This window comes from Lingula anatina, chromosome 1, assembly GCF_051362555.1.
Source record: "Lingula anatina isolate TDL-2025a chromosome 1, LinAna3.0, whole genome shotgun sequence".
NCBI lineage: Eukaryota > Metazoa > Brachiopoda > Lingulata > Lingulida > Lingulidae > Lingula > Lingula anatina.
The window spans coordinates 26,384,698-26,408,812 of NC_141767.1; the positions used below are offsets into that span (position 1 = coordinate 26,384,698).

General features: G+C 34.8%; 3 protein-coding genes across 4 annotated transcripts; 2 read left to right on the forward strand and 1 right to left on the reverse strand.

Annotated features, from left to right (window-relative positions):
- Window positions 1-6,321: 6,321 nt before the first annotated feature.
- LOC106181975 (uncharacterized) lies at window positions 6,322-12,087 on the forward strand. 2 transcript variants are annotated; one of them, XM_013566558.2, is made up of 4 exons: window positions 6,322-6,478; window positions 7,814-7,983; window positions 8,451-8,641; window positions 9,087-12,087. In XM_013566558.2, exons 2-4 carry the CDS (start codon window positions 7,891-7,893, stop codon window positions 11,743-11,745), a joined length of 2,943 nt encoding a protein of 980 aa, XP_013422012.2. In that variant the 5' UTR covers window positions 6,322-6,478; window positions 7,814-7,890; the 3' UTR covers window positions 11,746-12,087. The 2 variants fall into 2 exon arrangements, with proteins under 2 accessions (XP_013422012.2, XP_013422013.2); XM_013566559.2 differs by having other exon boundaries at window positions 6,423-6,520.
- Window positions 12,088-13,052: 965 nt separating this feature from the next.
- On the reverse strand, window positions 13,053-17,674 carry LOC106181977 (elongin-B). Its single transcript, XM_013566563.2, has 4 exons — window positions 17,551-17,674; window positions 15,261-15,404; window positions 13,949-14,048; window positions 13,053-13,645 (listed from the first exon to the last, which is right to left on the reverse strand). Exons 1-4 carry the CDS (start codon window positions 17,551-17,553, stop codon window positions 13,536-13,538), a joined length of 357 nt encoding a protein of 118 aa, XP_013422017.1. The 5' UTR covers window positions 17,554-17,674; the 3' UTR covers window positions 13,053-13,535.
- Window positions 17,675-17,826: 152 nt separating this feature from the next.
- Window positions 17,827-23,531, forward strand: LOC106181976 (uncharacterized). Its single transcript, XM_013566561.2, has 8 exons — window positions 17,827-18,027; window positions 18,972-19,150; window positions 19,821-19,893; window positions 20,871-21,069; window positions 21,317-21,410; window positions 21,852-21,968; window positions 22,262-22,378; window positions 22,571-23,531. Exons 1-8 carry the CDS (start codon window positions 17,940-17,942, stop codon window positions 22,673-22,675), a joined length of 972 nt encoding a protein of 323 aa, XP_013422015.2. The 5' UTR covers window positions 17,827-17,939; the 3' UTR covers window positions 22,676-23,531.
- Window positions 23,532-24,115: the final 584 nt, after the last annotated feature.

Here is a 24,115-nt window from a genome sequence, read left to right on the forward strand (position 1 = left end):
CCAAGTCAACTGGTTCGATATGGGCTTAACAACCTATGCGGGTCTTTGATGTAAGCATACCTTGGAGAGGGGGAAGAGAGGGGGTCACGGGGGTGGGCGCAAGTCTCCTCGTTCCACTTTGATGTAAGGAGAGCAACATGCTTCGAGGAAAGCAAAAAATAATAATTATTTGATAGGAAAATGTGTAACAAGTTTACGTGAAGTTAAACAAAGATTGATGAGAGACGATAAAAGAGCACAGAAATTGATCAGTTTCCATATCCACGTATCATGGATTAAGTTATAAAAAAGTTTCACGCCTTAATTAATAGGAGGTGACTGGGCCTTTAATGTTCGTCTGATTGACAATCGGATCACATGCCGTAATGGCATCGTCCCAAAGTTTCTTTTGAACTAAGAACATTTAGCAGAGTTCAAAGGAGCACTACTTTAATTAGCTACGTCAGCGAGTTATTTAAATCTCCGTCAGCAGAAAAATGCCAAAATGTGAATCAGGGCGACATACACGTTTTGACTACGATGTTGTGACATTTGAAATTCTCGATAATACTCATGTTTATGATATATATATGTGTGTATATTTCCTAAAAAGCCTAGGCCAACCAGGGTGCGGTCTTAACCCCTCTTTTCCGACACACTAAATAACAGCCTCGGATCTAGCCCAAAGGGAAGAGAGACAAAACAAACCCCCCCCCCCCTTTCCTGGATCCGCCACTGTAAAATAGGCTCTGTTCTCACAACTTTTAGATCGATCTATCACCGCGGGGAGTCTCACTAGATTACTGTCAGATAATCCCCCTTAAGTGTCCGTCCCCGCCTACTACAAGCTTTAAGGGGTAATTAACTTTCGTGTCCGCCCGGCTGACAGCTATTTAGCGTGAACCCCCAGGGAGTTAGGTCGATCCAATGTAGGTCGATCTAATCTATGAGAATGGGGTGATAGACATTATCTTTTTCACACAATGAAAGGACAGACACGCATCAAGCACGTAGTGGAGGAAACGTTTTTCGACCAACTGATTTTTCATGCTGCAACACACATTTAAGATTAATCTCAACAAGGCTAAAGCGTGATAAATACGCAGATTTATCTCAATATTGTAGTAGGAGCGACGATCATATTTACCTTAATTATGTGGATTAGGTCATATACTTTGATCAGTCGGGCAAATCCACATTTATCGAAGGGAGAAGCATACTATAATTGTGCTCCCACCGAGGGCGCCGCCCTTGACGATCTGATAAAAAGTACGATAAAGAAGTAAAAACTCGCGTCTGTGTCTCGTTGACAATAGAACCACTTGTCGGTCAAAGACAGCCTAAAAGCGACAGCGGAAGTATTAATTGACAATGGTGTTTCTGTCTAGCCACTCCAAACTTGAAAAATGATCATCACTTTACCTGCATAAGGTATCGGCTCTGTTTGAAAGTGAAATTTATAGTAATAACATACGTGAATCAAACATTTCGGTCTTTTCTATGAAGAATATGGACCTCTTTGATTTCAGCAGTCAAGCAGAGAGGGGAGTCAAAAGCATTTGTCCCTCTGACCCATCAGTTCTGATGGGTTCGATGAATGCAGTTGATAAAACATCCATTACACATTATAGATGTCTTTTGACATTATTTTGACGCTGTCAGTTTGAAAAATATACGGTATACAGTTAAAAGTTACTTTACTTTATGTTTTAACTCACCTTTCGAAGTATTTAAATCATGTACGAGCAAACCGACTGAACAATCCATCGGCACAAAGTCTCTGTGTTTCTTGCTGGGTCTTCATCCATGCAAGTGACACTTCTTAATGTTCTTAGCTAATGCATGTTCAGTTTTACGTCTAGCTAGGTAAAATAAATCATTATACCTCGCCCTTGTATCACTAGATGCATAAGGCGATAAAATGCTTTATAACGCCAAAAAGGGAGAAACAGTCAAATCGAGCTGTGATATCTAATATGAGATAAATTTGATATACGAGGGGAAATAGGTGGTATTGTTTTTTTTTAAACATATGATTGACAGATTGTTATTTTTAAAGGAACACAAAATGTGTCTTTATTTTCATTGGAAAACATGTCGCCAAGCGAACAAATAACAATCCATGTATTATAACTCTGATTTACCCTTTGTCTAGGGTCTCTCTCTTACCCTTTACCAGGACCTACAGAGTGATATTTGCAATACTAGATATGTCTCTGGTTAATTCTATGCATTTTACAGGACTGTGAAACAAGGGCGATGATTTTTAATGGAATTTACAACATTGATCAGTTGGATTCTTGTATAGAGTAGGTCTCTCTATCTGTTACCAAGTCAGATGAAAAAAAATCTTCCAATTTTGTAATGGCGAGAGCAGACCTTTGGTTGTTTAAAAATTGAAATGAGACTCAAGTAAGTCAATACAGATGAAACTGAAATTAATTCAAGAAAAAAACCTTAGTAATTCTTTAAAACGATATATCACAAGAACGACTGCATGAATAAGATTCACTAGATTACGAGAAGACTTTTTGTTGAAATGGTTTTTCAGAATGATAGTGAACAGCCAACACCTTGTATCGCCAGGGAATTTAAGCAAGCCTTTGAAAGGAGCCATTATGTGTGCATAAAGAGTGGCCAGGTTTGTTTAGTAAACAGGAAATATACTTCTTTTGGTCAATGAGGGGTGCGGCCGGACATAGAGAGAAATCGATTAAGTTACGACGTATTGAACAAGATTGGAAAGAATAGAGAAAGGGTGAACAAAATCTAATGGGACGTATCTAATTAATTAACTGAACATATTGATTGAACGAGTCTAATTATGTATTTAAGTTCGATTTCAAATACGCAGTGATCATTTTTCCAAAGTTTAACTAATCTAATCACCTGGATAAAATGGTATTAACCAAAGATCAAAAGAATAAGAAATTAAGTAGTGGACTTCAATAACAAGAGCACAGACCTTGGGTATGTTATGATGAAAAGTATTGAAAAACTTAGTTTAGATGAACTGCACGACATAAAAGCCTCAAAAACTTGCCAAATTATCTCAATCTCAAGAGAGTTGATTAGACAATGGCCAGACCTGTGTACTCACGCAGGCACACCAGTTGATTACAATGCTCAACTGTAATTAAATTTGCTGATCAAAGAGCTGTTCGTGGGATATTGTTGAATTTATTCAAGAACGCGTGGACCTGTGTTTTCGTTCGGCTGGTGAGAAGGGAGCGAATTGCGTTCTCTCAGTATCCAGGGCTGTGGTCCAGGGTGAAGGGTGGAATGAACGCGCTCGAGGCGGTTGTTCTTTCCCTGCTGTTAATTTTGTTGTCTTCCAAACAACCTAAATGGGTAAATATTTGGAAGCAATTGTTTCGTTACAGTAAAGAAAATCAAGAACTTACGATGTATTTACCTTGAAACCAAACATGATGTAGTTGATATCAATATTTTGTATTTTAAGAGTGCCATTAAGAGGTGCGGTTCTTGATTTTATGTCGCATAAGAAGTTCACTATTTTAATATTGACTGTTCTGTTTCTATGTCTTGAAATCCCCATACTACTCACACTGCGCCATTCCCACCTGTGGCGGTCATCTCATGTTTTCTTTAATGGAAACAAATAGATGTTGCGTCAATATGCCCAATTTCTCAACTACTGAAGACCCAGAAAAGACATCGTGTCATTCAAAGTCACGACGTAAGAGTATCCTGTAAGGGATTATCCCGCTAATTTTCCTTGAAAAATTTTCCCCTCTGCTCACGAAAGCATTGCTCGACCCGTCACTTTGCTTGGGTCCAGTGCTTTGTGACTTCTTATTCCATAACTTAGTTTTTCAACGAATTAAGTGTTCAGAAAATTTAGATTTAAAATATGACTTTAGGGCATTAGCAAGCATGTGTAGTAAACATTTAAATTTACTGACCCTATCAAGACAATAAGTGTATAGATCTAGTAAAAGACTGGGTGAGAATGGCGATGGGGAAAAAATGTTGAGGCCCATAAAAGCATTAATTTACATAGTGTTGCGAAATACTTTAAATCGTATCATTTATATGAGAGAAAGGGAGAAAAAAGATAGTATATAAACACACTTCCAATGGTGGGAGCCAAACACCCAAACCCAAGTGTCCAAAAATAAAATTGAATGAATTCAAAGTTGTATTCATTTTTTAAAAACATATACGTGTATAGAACATAAATCCATATATTATAATTTGTAGTGATTTGTAGTGATTCAGTCATGGTAAATTATACATGACGTAAGAACGTTTTTCTAAATATTTAAACTATAACTCAAGGGGCTTTGCGTCATGGCTAATACTAGGGAACGTATGTTCCCCAGAAATATTGTCAAAAAGTTTCATTTTGTTGGTGCAATAGAAAACATTGTTTTCTGTTGCTGACCAAAAAATATAATGTAATTCCATGATTGATTGACATTTCTTATATAATATTTGGATCATGAGGGAAAAATAATTTATTTAATGCTTGTTTTACTGTCAGTAGGGTGTATTTTCCCCTTTTTTTAATATTCAGTGACAAGCAACCTAAAGTCGCTCAAAAACATCCTAACCGCTCTATACAGAAGATTATTATAATTATTTATAACGTTATACTTGTAGGTGATGAATCAAAGAACAAAATCAGTGATGATTGCATTTTCAAAGTGAGTAAAACATTTTACAGCTGGACGATTTGCATTAGTGACAGTTATACGTATGTTCTTTTTGGGGATAGACGATGAATTATTTTTTATTATTCATACTTCCAGGGGAGTGAAACTTTGATACAAACTTCTTCATGTGGGACCCTAAAATAATCAAACATAGTTTGCAATCTGTGCATTAAATATTTTAAGAGCATGCCTGTGACATCAATTGCACCTCTAAATTGGGTTTGGGTGCTAATAATTTAAATGATTTTTTAAAAAAGAAAAAAAAACACTCATTCTATAACTGTTATGAGAAAGAAGTGAGATTGTATGAGAAACTCACAAGCACGGGGTGTGAGGGAAAGGTTGGATAAAAAAGGTCTACTATTACTGAATATTCATGACTATTCTGGAAAATTGAACCGAAGCAAAACTGACATTTTGCGAAAAATTCGTGTCCCGACCAAAAGACAAAATGATTTAAATGTCTATTTAAAAAATCATATTTCAACTATACATGTTTCCAAGGTGAATCTTTTAATTGGCATAAGACAGATCGCTCTTTTTTACCATGTGTTTAACAAATTAGATATATGTTTTTAGCTATAGATTGCATAAAGCATTTTTATAATATCCATTTTAAATTATGTCCCAGTCTTTCAGTGTTAATGAGATCCTTATATTGATTGGTTTCATTGACAGGGTTTTGTCTAGTTATATCGTTATAGGGCTCATTGCCAATGAAAGTATTGTTCTACATAGATCGATCCAACTCAGCAGGACTCTCGCTAAATGCAATCAGATTAAGTGAATGACACATCTTATCTTGTTTCCTCGTATAATCACCATTTTTTACTCAACGCCATTTGCATTCATAGAACATCCCCGCAGAGTTTGATTGATCTTCGTTTAAGGCCGGTTTCGTTGGGAATTGACCCTTAGATGTTGACTCCTTTGAGGTAGGTAATAATTATAATGGTATTTTCATCAACAAAAGATGCATTAGGCCTACCAATCTAATACATATTTTATTATCAACATCATTATTTGCCTGCTTACATGTAGGGCCTACTTACTAAGTAACTTTTTACCTAATTACTTACTTTTGGTAAGTATGCAACCTAAGAGCGGAAGCCCTATATTTCAGTTTTTATTATTTTTTAAACGCGTGGTGAAATAATGTTATTTAGGCCTACCTACATGTAGAAAATTTTTACTAAAATTAACAAATAAATCAACAGCTAAAGAATTAATATAGCTTAACCCATCCATTTGACTTTCAATCACATTTCTGTGAACAGAATTTTTTAAAATTAACTAGCCTGTTATATTTTTTAGATTGGAATAACAAGCTAAAACAAGAAAACAAGAAGTTTTTAATAACGTTAGTTTTTAGGATAAACAGGTAGGAAACTTGTTGTAGGAGTGTTAAAATGATACTGAAATCAATGGTTGATTGGGATATTTATCACTTTGAAATATAATAATTACCTCCGCCAAGGAGGTTATGTTTTCACCCCTGTTTGTCTGTCACAACACAACTCAAAAAGGAACTGTCAGAAGTGGGCCAAGGAACAGATGATTAGTTTTTGGTGGTGATCTGGATCAATAATCAATCAATAATCAATAATAATCAAAAATTGCTGCCTTGGCAGAGGTCTGCGCTCTTGGATTGCTTTTCTAGTTTAGTAACTGATATGATAAATTGGAGAGACGCCGGAGCCCTTCACGGGATTTGTTTCGTCTTGATCGCCAGAGCCCCCTATACTTCAATTGGTAAATACAGGTTTAGCGGGACTGGAGTAAAAGAAGCTTTTTCTTCGAGCATCTACTTTATCAATATGGTGAGTGGTTTTAAGCTTCCAAGACGATTTAATGGTTGCCTAGTAAGTGTCTTTCAAGTTCTATGTGTGTTGAATTCTTAAGCATACGTTTTAAAATTCGTAGCGCTCTGTGCTTTCTTCTCGCTACCAGGCGCTCCGCCGCCGAGGCAGTGCACTCATTTATGAAATGACATAAAAGAGATGAACCAAAGAGAGTTGAATCATTTGTGGATTGAGAATTTGAGAAAATGGGCTTTCCCCCTTATGAGCCGGTTGTTTTGATATCAAACAGTAGTCATAAAATGGTCATCAAAACAACTATTTGATTCAAATCAAATTATCTCTAGCTCTGCTTGTAAAGGCAATATACAATTGTTTTATGATCAGGAATTTTGGCACTTTCTTATTGGTCAGGCGCCAGGATTAGTCGATTCAGCCCACGATCTCTCAATGCCATAATGTCATCAATGTGGTCTAGTGTAGTGTCTCACCATTGGTTTTGGTCAGTCATCTCAGCTTCGTTTTATATCTTGCCATGAGGTGACCTCACCCAAAGTCAGTAATAATGTATTGTGCACTTTGACAGAGGTCAGAATGTTGTTTTGCTGTGATATCACCCAAGGTGCAGCTGAGGCTAACATCACTGTTTTTAAGGCATGCAAAACAATACATTGACATAGGTTTAAGTCTATAATTATTTAAATTTATAGTTCAATATCTGAACATCAGTGTTAAAAGTTTCAACTCCCCACATCGCCATCTGCCCACATTGTCATTTGATTGACTGTATATTTCCTTTAATCTGATTGTTCAAAAAGCCAACAACTATGTAATGAGTCAATATTATATTTGGGGATTATGTCCGTTATCAGTATTACGTTTTATTAGACCTCAAATTGATGGACGTAAGATCATAAGATATGCTAACTGCACATTAATGTATGTTTAAAAAAAATACGTAATTTGATAATATATTCATTTATGGTGTGTTGTCTGTAATTCTTTTTGGATATCAGTTGCATGCCAGCTGCTTTATTCAGGGTCTCAGATCCATAGTAATATCTTCAGAAATCATCTTAGATATGCATGCTTTGAGTGAGAGCAAATTAGATGTTATGTTAAATGTATTTCAGCCAATGTGATTAAGGCAGATTTGGATCTGGATGTATATTATGAAATAAGGGTTATTAAGTTCATTTTCAAGAGCAACTTGGTCTACTTGAAAGCCTGGCTAATAGCATGTGGATCAGGTAAATTTATTTTATGCTTTGTTGCACGTAACAATTGATAACTATCAGTGACACTGGTAGCCTAATTGACACAATTATAACTTGATACTATCTTGTAAAATTTCAGACTGTGTGGAAGATAAAAAATTTGTAGCCAGAGTAAGCTAGAGTCCCAAGGAGACTTTAAAGGGAGACTGTCCAAGAATGGATGTATCAGAAGAAGAATTAAGCAACCTAGACCTTTATTCTGATCTGCTGTCTACTGATCATCAGCATGAAGAGATTGAGAAACAAGAGGTAGGTAGTGTATATGGTAAATAAACTAATATATTAAACATTTGTAGAAAATTAAGAAGTTCCATGGCCAAGATGTTTTTTATAGCCATGGTAATACACAAATCAGATATAACAGAAGTCTGAATTTGAAATGTTTCTACGGTTGGGAAATGCCTTATTGTTATTGATTGCAATAGTGATAACAGGTCACGTGTTATTTTTCTTTTTATGTGTTATGCCTAAAATACTTCCTTGTTTTTGCTATGCATCAGTGCCTCTGGTACTGGCATTCTCTTTCTACATGCATGTTACTCATCTTATCTGATAGGAGATTCAAGGTTATCAGAAACAGTGAACAACGATGTTATAATGCACACAGTTATTAGTGTGTGAAAATTGACTCTTGATACAGGTAGGATTATAGGATTTCCTTATGTCATTGTAACCTGAATTTCTTAACCTACATATAGAAATTTTTCCATTCTCAGCTGAAGTCTAGACTTGAAGATGTTGTGAGAGAAAATGAAGGAATGAAGAAAGAATTGGCTAAATTTCATGTTCAAACAGAGACATTGGTCAAAGAAAATGCTGCGTTAAAGAAGAACATGTCAGCACTTTATCAGACAGCTAAACTGGAGATGAAAAGAAAAGAAGCTGATATCACCAGGATGAGAAAAACGTAAGCAGACAATATCATTCCCCCCTTCATCTGTGCAATGGTACATTGCCTTTTGATACTAACTAAAATTTGGTTGAACTGGTATGGCAATTTCTTTAGCCTTTTCTTTAGTTTTACTTTTCTACCTGTTACAAACATGCCATTCGTTATAGTGGCAAATTTTTTTTAAGTGAGGAGTTGTACATTAGGTTCTTGTTAACTTTCAAAATTAAAGGTGCATTGAATGTTTTAAATTCAGTCCAGGTGGGTAGATGTCGTGAGTAACTGGCCCGGTTTAAAATTTTGTCACTCTTTAACAAAATATTTCTTGGCATTTGGGCCTGTAAGATTCAGATATTACTGTCATTGTGATGGATCACTGGCATGGAGCCAGCGGTCATTGTGAGACCTGCCTTTGATATTTATTTAGCACAGTTTACATGATTTAAACTTTTGTTACTTCTAGCATGGAAACCTATGCCAAACTAATCAGAAAACAGGGTTTATCATTACCCAACCCGGAGATGCAGCCTGCTGTTGTGAAGGAAAACTTCAGTGGTACGTTCATTGGCAGCAGTGAAAGAAATGTGAACCAAACGTGGCCTGTGAAGGTTTCAGATCCCAAGCCAAGGTCAGAACCAGAGAATGTTCAAACAAGGTTGATGGGTATTGCTGCAATGAGTTATGGTCAGGGGTTCCAAGGATCATCAGAGGTGGAAAAAAATGACAGGTCAGGTCCAGAAAAGTATAAAAATTCAGAGGATGAAGGCAAGGCTATTGTAAAGAGCATATTTTGCGACTCAGAACGGGTTGAAGTGACTAACAGTAGCATTCATGGCAATGGACAAAAACATGACAAAAATGATTTTGTAGATAACAGAACTAGTAGGGAGAGAAAGAAGACTAGTTTAAAAGCAGATAGTAAAGGGAAAGAGAATAATACACTCCACAGTAAGAGATCTAGTAATGATAGACTTGATAGAACACCAGAGACCAGATATAGCAGAGAAAGAGGTCATGGCTCACAAGAAAACAGATCCAACAAAGATGACTATAGATGCAATCAAAAACACAATAAAGATAATGGCGATAAAAGTGTAGAAAGGAAGTCAAGTCATGATAGAGAGGACAAGAAACCTGTTAAAAGAGAAAGTAATGAAAGAGACAATTATATATTAGAGAAAAGACCAAACTTGGAAAGAAAAGATGACACTGTGAAGAAAAATGCTAGAACAAGTGTAGACAAATGTAGACCAGAGAAGCTTTTAAGCAAGGAGGAGAGAAATAGTTTTGCAGTTAAGACTTCTGCTAGCAAGGAGAGAAGTAAGCTGGACCACGGTACAGGTGGCAAAGACCGGTGTCATGATAGTAGAAGTCATCACAGTCATGAAAGAAAGCACCTTGACCTCTGTGATAGAAGAAAAGAGGAAGTAAAGAGCATAGATGGGGATCATAGTAAAGGGCATCAATGTGAGGCCAAGCAGCATGGCAAAGTGTTAAACCATGCTAACAAAAAAAGGAAACTCACCACAGGTCATTCAGAAAGACCTTCTAAATTGTCCCGGAAAAATCAAAGGGGGCATTCTGAAAGTCACAAGCATTCAAGGACTAAGTCCACTATTCACAGCAGTGAAAAAGACAGGGATTTATTAGAACATGAACATCTGGTTGAACATAGATCTCAGGCTAAGAACTCTGAATTTAAATATCTCAAACCAACAAAGCCCTTTGACATAGATAGGATGGAACTTTATATGAAACATGCCCAACACCATTTTGAAGTAAGAAGAAAAAAGAAAGGCTCTGTTAAGACTTGGGATCTACCCAGGACTGTTGTGGAAAAGACAGAACAGACCGGAAATTCCAGCCAGCCGCCATGTCCAGATCAAATAGCTAAAACTCATGATCTTGATGATCCAATTTGTCAAAGAATTGAAAACAGTGTGTCCAAAGTTACAAATGGTGTTAGTAGTGATTTAATAAATAAACAAGCTGCAGCACATGTATTCTACCCCACCCACAAAGAGGAGCAACCTTTTGACAGAAGCTTTAATGAAGATGCTGTAGGAAATAATTTTGGGGAAGGGAGTAAGATGAAAGAACATGAAGAAATGGCAAATATTGGTGGGATTTATAAAGGGATAAAAATGGAGCCTGTGGTTACTTTGTCTGAGACGGATTCCAAAGAATCTAAAATATCCAAGAAAGAGAAAGATGTGTCGAATGAAGCATACCAGACCAGTGTATTTGACAGTGATGTTGTCGAAGAAATAACTGGAGTATCTAATCAAATTGAATCAGGTGTAGGCTCTGCATTATCATGTGCTAGGACTGAAGTACCTGCAGCAGTAATGGAACATAATGGATTGATGGAGACCTCTGATGTGTTAGAGGTGCAGCAGTTAAAGCCATTTGAACTAGAAGGCGATATTAAAAATGCCGGGATCAAAGATATGTCGGAAACAAGAGAAATTCCCCAGTTGGTGCAAAAGAATAAAATGGACTTCCCTGTTGAAGTGATGGATTTGTCTGAGAGGAATGAAAGTGGGCTTGTTGATATTGTAGAACTGGGATTGGGAGAAACTTCTCCTTTGATTGATGGAGAAATAGACGATTTAGTTCTTGATTTCAAGGATAGCAATGGTCTTGAGAATGAAAGTGCAGAAGAGGGAGAAATCACAAGTGAATCAGAGGATGAAACCAAGAGTAGGAAATGTACAAACGAACCCGTGAAAAGTAGCAGAGACAGCAGACAAAATTGTCCTGAGCATAGAAAAAGGAATTCAAATAAAGAATTCTTTAAATGGCATCATAGGAAAAATGATGAAAGGAATTTGAGTAAAAGTCAGATAGTAAAAAGAAAACGCTCTATTTCTCATAGTGAAAATGGTTTCAAGAAGGATGCAAGTCACCACAATTCAAGGTATAAAATAAAGGACACCAAAAATGAGGGCCAAGAAAAGAAAAAAAGAGATGGAAGTAGAACAGATAAAAATTTACATAAAGAATATTCAGAGAGTAATCAGCCAAGAAAACATAGGAAGGAAAATGAATGTGAAGCTAAAGAAAATTGTCCCAGAAAATCCTATTCAAAAGATGATAGAAGCAGGTCAAAAAGGCCTTAATTAATTCTATAACATTTTTCAAATGTTATCAGTGACAGTCTTAAATAATTGAAAGGGTTTTAGAGCATTTTACAATTTCCTTTTTTGCTATTTATGTAATTCCTATTTTTGTGAAATGAAAGTTGATGTTTATTGCTGTCAGTATCAATCTTAAGGGATTTGCCATTATTTATTTATTTTATTATATATATGTATGTAGATTGTGTAGGTAAGTCTGCATAATCAAATTACTCAGAAACTCTTATGTTCTTGTAAATATTGATTTGCTGGATGGCAACAGACTGTACTAAAAATACTGAATATTTCTTGAAATAAAAGCTTTTCTACAATTTTTATACAAAATTTTCTACAATTTTGCATTATTTTCAGACCGTACTTAACTTGCCTGCAAACACTGGGCAATGCAATTGATAAAACCTACAACAAAGAATATGAAAACTGTGCCATGTTATGGCTGCCTTAATAATTTGCCTTTAACCAAGATTACAGGGCTTCCTCCACCTGTACAATTATGTTTATGATGTTGCATCTTATTTGGTAAAAGTAATTTGTCAAAAGACCCCAGACAATGCCTGTGGTACCAGAAAAATGCTACTTGTTTTTGAAAATTGTGCATGTAGCCCTGATAATTATTATTATTTTTAACTTATGTTGATTCCTCATAAATTGTATGCAATATAATTTTTTGGTCAAAAAGTAGGATTGATAAGAAATAAAAGGAAGAATAAGAAAAGTGTTTAGCTTGGAAAAGTTAACTTACTGTCAGTTCAATACAGTAGGACAGATGTACCATAAATTATCTTGCCATGAGTAAATATGTGTATATATATGCAGGTTTTTTTTTTTTTCATTCCAACTTCAAATATTTTAGGAAAGATCAAATGCATGAATAAATCCTTTTTTTTTACATTTATTACAGCAATATTGCAAAAGTGGCTTTTAAAACAAATGTTAACACATTCAAAAACTTATATTTACTAAATTGCTGATGTTGATGACAACTACAAGTTTGCACCACTGGTATTCCAGTGGGTACAAACAACCTCGTTGTCAGAAAAGCAATAGAGCCAACAAAGTGATTGGTTCTTATAAATAGACTTAAAGCAGTGTGTAGTAAATCTGTATCACAAACCTTCGAAAAATTCAAAACCAGAAATGAAATGGTAATCCTCTAAAGCTTAATCAACATCACTACAGTTACACAACTCCTATAATATGTGGTAGGAAATACATCAACATAATTTTAAAATGGTACAAAAAGAGACTGATGCCACCTCCAGCCCAAGATATATCATGCAGGAATTATATTTGTTGTTGAGTCAAATGTCCCATTTGGAAATGAGCTTCCCCTAGCACTTCCTCTTTCTTCAACGATAGTAATGTTCGTTTTTAACACTGTAATATGTTCAATTTTGCAAAATGTGAGCTACTAGCTATACTAACTCCACATATTACACTTTGAACAAAGGGCAGATGAACAATGATGTATAAGAACTACTATTAGAATAAATATTGGTTATCATTAAAGAACTTTGTAGGTCTAAGTTTAAAAAAAATCATAATAACCCATGTTTCTGATGGTCTAAGTTTGCTTAACATAACAAATAATATCATCTTGCTTTCAAAAATCCCACTATATATTCCAGGTTTCTTGTCCAAGATTATATTGTCCACAATGCTCTAGAAAATCACACTAAAATAAAGACGAACTACTTCCAACGGTTGTTGTTTCACAGTAATGCCTGAATCAAATGTTTGCAACGTAAATTAGTCCACCAAATTTGTTCTCTTTATGAAGCAGCCGATTCTGCTGAGTGTGATGCTGCTGGTTCTTGCGGTTTCATAACATCAGGAAGTTCTGGCGGTGTTGAGAGTGGTGTGATCTCTACCGTATCCCCGTCTAAAGAGAAAATGTCAAACGATGCAATTTAGATATTTCTCAATTTAACCATCAGGTGGAGAAAGAGATCTACAACTTTTATTCTTAATTAATTTATCTCTTTACATAGCTCATTTAAAAACTAACAAAATAAAACCATGGTTCATATCAGGCATAAAACACTATTTTTACAACCGAGAGAAACATCTACAGCATCTGATATAAACAATGAATAAATATTTTTTACACAAAAATCACATTTAAACTTATGACCACTTTACTTACTTAACACACACACACACACACACACACACACACACTGACCTTCCTCTTTGAATGCTAACCCTATCGTGGCAGGAGCTTGCGCCCTGGCTGTTGAACTGGTGAACCCACAGTCTCCCAGTGCCTTATTGTCATCCAAAGGCTAAAAAATAAAAATGAATACAAGATGGTATACTTAAAATCAAATCCAACTTAAGAAGGGTATGAAATCAAATTTCCAAATTTCACCAGGCATTACATTTTTAGCATTATCATATTAATCTTAGAAATAGAATGATTGTGTCTAAATATAAACAAATTAAAGCATCAGGTTCAGATGCATTTTGTCATATGAAATGCAACAAATGCCAGCTCTCTAGCCTTCTAAGTGATCAAACTAACAAGATTTGGTTCAGATGTATAATTGTGGTGAAACCTGTGAAAATGTACCCATTAATCCCATGAGGCCAAACGAGACCTATCATCATTTGATGGATGGTGAAATTTTGTAAATACGTAGTTATGTATGTTTAAGGTTGTGGTGATAAGTATTGAGACACTGTGTTTAAGTGACCAAATTTAAGGTAACTTCAGCTGCGTAGCAGTGATAAAATAAGAGAATACAAATTTTGAACTGATAAATCACACTCCCTAGTTAACCTGAGGTTAACAATCTTAAGAACAACTGTAGCTGAAAATCAGAAATTCTCATTTATACCTGAAAGGGATACATAATTCTAATTATGCATTAAATTTATATAAATGAATTATATATTAAAGTTTCTATTTCCCTAATGAAACCAGCTACAGAAGAAGTAGATTAATGATACCACCCAAGCAGAGAACGGACCCTGATAAACCCAACTGGCAGCTCAGTCCAAAAAGTGAAACATGCTTAAGAGCCACGCACGATAGAGGTTGGGTTACTCAGTCCCATCATTACCGAGTTTTACCCTATCCTCTAGAGGAGATGGGGCAGACATAACAAAAAAAAACAAAAAAAAAAACAGACTACTTTTGAATGTAAAAACGGATTCATTAACCATTGGTAAGTATGGGAGAAGTTCATTTTTTGGCCAAAACGAAGAGTTTTTATCCCTTTAATCATTCCTGGAAAGTGTACAGTGACACCAACAATGACAACAGATGGAGGCGATGGCTGTATGTCCAGACAGATTGTGTCTGTCCATAAATTATATTCTCTAATTATCATGTATATTTGCTTTAGGAAAAACCAGCACTTTTTTCAACTGTCTTTCAACAAAAATCCTTTAAATGGTGGAAAACCACCATTTTCTTTATAGATAAAAATTTTAATGAATATTGTTTAATAGGTTATGTAAAACAGCTGGGACAATTCACTCTTTGCAAATACCTCATCGTCTTTAAATAATTTCTGATCCTCTGGTGGCGTTTTAAGAATTCCTTCTACAACTTTTTTTAGTTCTCCCACTGTTGTGCTCTCCTTTGCATCTATAAAGATGGTAGTCTTCTTACGCCGTATCATTAAGAAGACATCCTTAAAAGAAAGATAATATACATGAATTTATTATAAACACTTTTTATTCCTAGTAGTAGTTGAAAAATTCTGACATTTTCTTCTCTCTTTACTTCTTTATCAACAGAGAGAAGAATTTTTCTACACCAAGGAATAATAAAGTGCCTAGAGCTTAATTGACAGAATTTAAAAAGGGAGTTATGTTAGTTGCTGTGGCCACTCAAAGCTTGGACAAATAAAAAATAAATTTAAAAAAAAATATATATATATATATATATATATATATATATATATATAAGAGCCACAAAACAAATATAACCAATTGATACCTATAAACTACTATTCATACAGCCTATTAATTCGTGAGTATATACGTTCTTGACAATCTCTGTCACATACAGAAAGTACCAAACAGGTAAGTGGATTAACAGTTCATGGTTTGTAGCACATTGCCCTTGGCTTCTTGTGGGCCATTCAGAATAGAAGATCTGAGTATCAATCAGTATCAACTGGTCCAAGGCTCCCCAAGCATCATCCCTGCAGGGGCAAAGTAATTAAATCTCGGCTCCATTCGACCAGATGCGTGGGGAGGCGTGTGCGAGGCGAAGAGACCATTACAGGATGAAATGGTCCTCCTTTCATATAGGGTCCACCATAGTTGAGCCTTGGACCATTTGATGCTCAGATCTTCTATTCTAAATGGCCCCTCAGACTGTGTTCCCATACCTATATCAATCTAACAGGACTGATCCACCTCCAAGGGGGTTTCGTGCTAAATGGCTTTCAGCTTCAGCGGTTTAGATGTCTGGCACGCATAGTGAAGCTGGTTAACAATAATTAATTACCCCCTAGCAGCTTCAGTAGGTGTGACAGCTATCTAAGCTGCTTAAGTTGATTGCAATTTAGCCAGATTCCCCGTGGAGATAGATTGATCCACAGTTAGTATGATAGGGTCTGGGAATGGTCCCTAATATTATAGAAAAAGCAACACAGATGCTACAAAGATATATATTTTTGATGATTTTAAAATTATGTATCTGAAAATTTGTTAGTTTTTCCTCATTGAAAAGACTGAGTCATTACTGTAACTTGTATTTCTGAGTGGTTGCTATAAACTTTCATCTGTCACTAGTGTATTATATACCCTGACTTTCAATCATTTCACTGATGTTTTAAAAAATGATAAGAGTTATGAAAATGATGTTAAATTAAACAGTGATGGGCTTTCACCATTATTCTGATATCTGTTAAGGACTAGAGGAAAAATAAAAATCAGTACAGATTTCTGACCCTAATTATTTGTAGATTACTGACTGCACTAATTTAAAGAGTTTAGATAGCAGAGAATAAGGGAGCATCAGTAATAATAGTTTTCCTCCAAAGAGATTATTCAAGTCATATTTAGCTTTTCTGTGTTTACAGAGCATGTTGAGACAGACACAGACATCAAGTGAAAACTATGTATGATTGATGCAAAGGGAAGTCAAAATTGGGGAGGGATAATTTTGACAATTTTGTGGAAATGTGTGAATGCATCGTCTCAAAACTTATCTAAAAACAGCAATTATATCGATATGGATTTATGCAGTGAATGATTGTGAGCGTGAACAAAATGTGTAAGTTGATAAATTGAGAAACTCAAGTTCTGGATAGACATCTTAGGAAAGATTGCTTTTCCTTTTCTTTAGAGTAAAATTGTTTATGGCAGGAAAACGCCAGACAGAAGAGTTAAGCTTATGCCAATCTACAGTTTAGAATACCGTAACTCAAATAAAAAGTGCTGGTTGTGGTGTGGTTTACTATGTACATCGTCAGGTACCTTTGATCTAGCAGGTTAGGTGATCAAAATCGCCAATGTTATACATCATGTCATATCAACACCTACTTTATGATTCCTAAACTCGGGGTATTGGTGAGAATAAACCTAAGGACGTATAGGTGGTATGAGGATAGAGAAAAATTAGGAAGGGACAATCAGAAGGTGACTGACAGACCATAGCAACACTGTGAAACGAGACGCCGGTAAATGGGAGTTGTGTTTCAATTAGCATATCCTAAGGTTCTCGGTGTGCTATGATTATCAGTGATACTATTACCAAGATTTCAAGACAGTAAAAAAGCTACAGGCTATTCAAAGAATGAAAGTTTACGACACAAAGATACTCACCATCCTGATTCAAGTTCCCACACAACAGGGTAGTGACAGTAAAAGTTGATTGGTTGATTTGCGCACCACTATCATACTCTTCCGGCAAGAGACACGTTTCCGGAACATACTTGTATTAAATATTTAACAAATAGTAAAATTAAGATAAGTTATCATGTATTGAGCCAATATTTGAAATTAAGTAAAAGAGATAATATTTATTATCCTATTTTATCTGAAATAGAATAAGATTTAAAGTAATCAATCTTCCTCCCAAGAAACTCCATTCTGCTTTTTCGATAAAAGGAAGCAATACGTGACCTGACGTGACCTTGCCTCCTTAGCCTGAGATGTAGAGCGCAGGGGTTTGAACTCAAAGAATAATTGCAAGTCATCCTGTCGTCTGCAACATGGCTAGCAAAGGTGTGATTGCAGATATAACAAATGGAACAGGGGAATTTGTTCGCAAACCGGCTGCATTTAGGAAATGGATAACAGGTGCGAGCGTTTATATATTCATGATACACAAATCTCATTGGCCTTTTTATGTACAGACCCAGTGGGTCTGTATTGTGTATACATAGCCGTCACCTGCGTCCGTTGTTGCAGTTGTCGCCCCTTTCAGACACTTTCTGAGATAACACGATAGGTAAAAATTCGTGTGAGCTATTTCCTTCAAATTTACAGCACAGATTAATATTAGTAAAATACACAAGGAATTAAAAAACCAACCTGATTGTAATATTATCCCTGAAGTTATGAATTTTTTGTGTGAAATGTTCTCTCCCCTCCTCCCCCCATTTTCTGTTAGCTACATTTTCTGAATATCTATGTTATTGGTACCTGTGGTCCATTAAAAAAAATTGGTGCTGATTTGGCTTATAAGCATTGTCATATTGCATCAAAACTGACAAATACAAAAAGCCTTGTTGTGCATTATCATATAAACATTGTAAAAAATAAAACCATTTTACTTAAAATTCTTCGACTTACAGAAATGATACTTTGGGCTAAAGTACAGCTCTTGGTCAAATTCTAGCCTGGTAGGATTATTTTTTAAGGAGCAAAATATAGCTCTTGCTCAATCACCAGCTTGATTGGATTATTTTTATCATATTATTTTTTACAAGTTATGTATTCTTTTGTGAAACTTTCATTTTTCACACATTTATACTACTTTTATTTTCTGAATATCTGTGTTACATGTAGTACATAGTGAAATTGGTAGTGACTATGCTGTTAAACATTATGTAATTTTGCAAAATTGACAAAAAACCTATGTTTAGCCCTTTCAGCATTATTTTCTGCTTTATGTCTGTACATTTGACAGCTTTGTTGGCTTGCTATGAATTAAATTTGAAATCACCTGTACTTGTGCCTCAAAGGCATGTTTTTCTTTTAAACATAATAAAATTACTACTCCAGCTTAAAAATGTTTTCAGCTGATGGAAGCAGTGGCTACAAGGCAGAGCGTGGTAGGTACCATCTATATGTTTCTCTGGCATGCCCCTGGGCACATCGGACTCTTATTATGCGGAAGCTTAAGGGTCTGGAAAAAGTGATATCTGTGGACATTGTTGACTGGCTGTTTTCAGAAATTGGATGGAGGTTCAGTCCTGAGGTAAAAAATATTCTGTATATATATATATATATATATATATATATATATATAGAGAGAGAGAGAGAGAGAGAGAGAGAGAGAGAGAGAGATAGAGAGAGAGAGAGAGAGAGAATGCAGGTATACTTTTGTTCTGATAATTGTCTATCAAAACATTCAAATCTGAAATACAAACTTCTGAAGAAAAAGGTATGTTTATGAATGAATGGGGATGATAATATTTAAAACTTGTTTTTAAAACTACTGCAGTTATACAGCCTATTACCTTCTGTAATTTATGTGCTCTGAAAATAGCAGTGCTGAGTAGTTGATATCCATGTCATTAATTTGATCACTTTATATTGTTTTATACTTTTAACAAAGTTAATCTTGCTATCAGATCTATACATGTACAGTTAAACAGAAACAGATGCATTTAATTGTAAATTTTCACATCTCTCATATTTCAAACTTTTATTAGATATTTATCTTAATTTCTCTGTCATGACAAAATTTATTCCAATTAAATTATTCCAATTAAACTGATGATTAACAATGTGAAGTTTCTTAGAAATATTATAATTATGAATCTTTAAAAGGAAGCCAGTGCAGATATATTTGTTTAATTATTAGACTATACATTAAGAAAAGTGGATTTGTAATTGTTCCAAATTACTCTAAATGTATATTTTAGAAACCTGGCTGCACCCCAGATAGAGAAAATGGTTGCACTTACATGCGCGAAATATATATGAAGGCAGATCCAAGTAAGTTTGCCATATATCTGAATATGTCTTAGTTTAAGTTGTTAGTTATAAATAGTATGTGCTTTTGTTGGCATTTTACATAAATACCAATTACTTATAATAAATTTATTTTGGACTGAAAAAAATTAGTATTTTGAGTATTTTTCTCTTTTTTTTTTTCAGCGTTGTAAGATTGAATTTTAGTCTTTAGAATGTTATAGGTTGCTACCTATTTGCTTTTGATTCTTGCAATGGGCTTTGCTTTGCAGCTGACTCTGTACATAGCTGTCACCTGCACAAAATAGAATACTGTCAATTCTGATGCAATGATACATTATGCTTAACTGCACAAAGCAAAAAAACAGCATAACTTTTGATAATAATGGTCAATCATGCTGATTTTCACACTTGACCTGCGTTTAATGCTTACTCATCAGTTCTGTAAGTTTTAAGTCAAAGGGTAAAATAGTTTTTTTTACTTATTGTGTTATCCGTGTTACATATATGCTGAAAAAAGCCAAAAAAAAACAGCACAACTTTTAAGAAAATGGCCATGCTGATTTTCAAACTTGACCTGCGTATTATGAATATTCATCAGTTCTGTAAGTTTCAAGCCAAAATGTAAAATGTTTTTCCACTTATCGTTATATTGGTGAAAGAGTATGGCGATGATGACAGATGCAGGTGACAGCTATGTACAGAGTCAGCTGCAAAGCAAAGCCCATTGCATGAATCAATTTTCTGCTTTTTGTGTGTACATTTGATAGCTTTGCTTCCTTGTTTTGTGAAATTTTCATTTTTTTCATTCTGGCATTTTATAAGTGTGAACTTGAACTCTCATAGGCTTGAAGCCTTATGCTTTTACTTTCATCAGTATTACCTATTGTGCATAATTGAACTTTGATGTCAACTTTGCAGGTAAGCATAATGTATTATTGCATGCTTTTTGTCTGTACATTTGACAGCTTTACTGCCTTGTTTTTAAATTTTTGTTTAAGATTATGGTGGTAGATATACTGTTCCTTGTCTCTGGGATAAACAAGAGAAGACCATTGTGAGTAATGAATCCAGTGAGATTATCAGGATGTTTAACACAGAATTCAATGAGTTTTGTGCTAAACCAGAACAGATGGAACTAGATTTCTATCCAGCACACCTAAAACAGCAGATTGATGGACTTAATGAATGGATTTATCCGTACGTATAAAAAGAGGATACAAACCCACATGAATTAAAAGAGAAATTGGCATTCACATTTTTTTCTCTTATAATTTTAAGTTTTTATCTCATTGTAATCTATTTAAAGAAAAGAAAGGAAAAAATGTGAACTTCATCTTAATCTGTGGGGCATCAATGTCATTTAGGTTTTTTTTTCATAATAACATTCAGATACATATCCTGCTGTCATTTTTCTCGCTGTCAGTCTGTATCTTTCATCTTGTAGGAAAATAAATAATGGGGTGTATCGTTGTGGATTTGCAAGGAAGCAGGAACCCTATGATACAGCTGTTGCGGAACTCTTTGATGGTTTAGACAAGGTGAGACAGATTTCATTCCAAATGCATATATGCCGATAGCTTTATTTTCCATTTCAGTAACAATCTGTCTCATTAAAAACCATTTTACTATTACTAGTAAGGCACAATCACAAGATTTAAATAGATGATTACAAGTGTTGATGGCAAAAATTGACAAATATTATTTTCTCTGTATTGAGAGAATTTAAATTCTGAGAATATATAACATGGTTGTAGATTTGATGGTAAGTCACTTTTTTATGACAGAATTAGAGCTATCAGGTGTTTAAGATGTGTATTGCTGTGAATATACGTGTAGGTTGCTTTGGTATGCCATTCAATTCTGTTCTGTTGCTGTAATTCTGGGTGCTGTAGTTTTGTCAAACATTTGAGTAATACCCATTGTATTTCCTAGCTCATTATCTTCTCCTGCAGCTGTTCATAGCACTATTTCTGTATTAGGTGGAGAGCATCTTGTCTGGTAAACGTTACCTCACTGGACCTGATATGACAGAGGCTGACATCCGCCTGTTTACAACCTTAATCAGGTTTGATCCTGTCTATCATGGACACTTTAAGGTGACTATGTGTTGTGGCATTATTGAAATTAATAGGTAAAATTATCTTTTTACAACTTGTGTCTTTAACTTTTGTGAAATCTTAACAATCACTCTTTCTCATTTTAAATTATTTCTGAGAGGTATTTTATTAATATTGGCTTTCAGTCTCAAGTTTCTTTTCTTGGACTTGTGTTCAGAAATAACTAGATTTCTACACGGAAGTCTTAATAAGTAAGTTGTTTTTTATCTTGGTTAAATGGTATCATATGTACACCATATAAACTAGTAAAATCTAGTTAAAATAAATTTTAGTGTAACAAAAAGAGAATAATTGACTATCCCAACCTGTGGGCTTACACCAGGGACATCTATCAGACTCATGGTATTGCAGAAACGGTCAACATGGATCATATTAAAAAACACTACATGGTATGTTGATTTTTGGTTAGATTGTGTTGCATTAAAACATTCAAACATGTTCTTTTGTTTCATTTTCTAATTGACAAATCAATTCCATAGTTTAATTGTCAAAATATGTTGTGATGAATTTCATAATTAATATAGCAGAAGTAACATTAGTTCTAAACAGTGTTTTTAATATTAATTTTGTTTTACTTCCAGGAAAGTCATGATACGATCAACCCATTTCGCATTGTCTCTGTTGGTCCAGATCTCGACTACATGGAGCCTCATGGCAGGGAAAAAATGTCGTTGAAAGGAATATAAAAAAGGATAGCAAATAATTAAGGCATATGTGATATTATGAGGTTTTAATCTCACAGTTAAAAAAAACGGACAATTTGATGTATTAAAATGCAATAAAAACCCATTTATTTAACTGTATACACCCTTAGTTTCACACTCAAATTTCTCAAATTTGTGAATTTGAAAGAAACTTGTTTTTACTCTATTTTCCATTTTAGAATATTTAGACTTTCAGTTCACTGGTTTGGTTAACCATTACTCTTTCTTTTTTACCATCAAGAAGGTCAAGTATTTCAATTCTGTTAGAACTGTTAGAATGGGTCAGATCAATGCTGTGCAGTAGCACAGTCATGTTAAAGGACACATTAAGCATATCTGGAAACTGTAATAGTTAGTACCAAGAAACAATCAAATTTTGCTCTGAAATTTTATATGCAGCTCCTTGATATAACTGCAATTGCATCGAAGCACCATAAATTGGTGCATGCTTGAAATGTTTTACAAAGCAAATGAATTTGTTGTCCATGAAGAATAGAGTTTAATGACTCAATTCAATGTACACTTTGAGTGGACAACTGTGTACATGTGATAAATGAACAAAAATTAATGGACACTTGAAGGTTAAGGGCAGTTCAGAAAAGGAAACTTTTATACATAAGCACTCCGTATCTTTGTTTTGATATTTATATATTTATATTAATGGATTTTATAAGCCTTTTTGTTAACCTTTATTACTTTGTAAGCAAACAATTTGTATTATATGTGTACTTATAACATAGGTGTGAGTTGCAACTTTATTTTATCATGATAAGATTGAATGTTGTTTAATAGATGTTTATAAATGGAAAAATAAAGACTTTTATCATAATATAGTGGAGACAGTCTTTGGAATTGCTACGATTCACCTCAGAATTTTGCCCCACAGAACAGTTAGCACTACAGGTTTGCACTCATTGTGAATATAGTCATCTCTTATGTTCCACATCACTACTATCAAAGGGCGCATTCCCATAGATTTTAGAACGATCTATCCCTGTGGAGAGCCTCGATCACTAGATTACTGTTAGATAATCCGGTTTAAATGTCTGTCCCGCCTACTGTATACAAGCTGTAAGGGGGTAATTAACTTCCGTGCCCACTCGGCTGACGGCTATTTAGCGTGAACCCCCAGGGAGTTATTTCGATCTAATTGGATCGATCTAATCTCTGGGAATGGGGTCAAAGTTGTGATATTTCCTGCATAGATGTGCCACCACATAGATACTGCACTGTTAATTATTACCCCTCACCAATTTTAATGACAATAAAATAGGGCACTTTTGGGTCTTAGTATTGACATTAAGGTATTAAAGTTCAAAATTATTACCCATTGGGAGTAACATTGCGAGGATATAAAAGGAAGTGTATTTTAGTTTTCTGAGTTAGTATTTGGTTCCTGTCTGCTTTACGTCCTGAAGTATT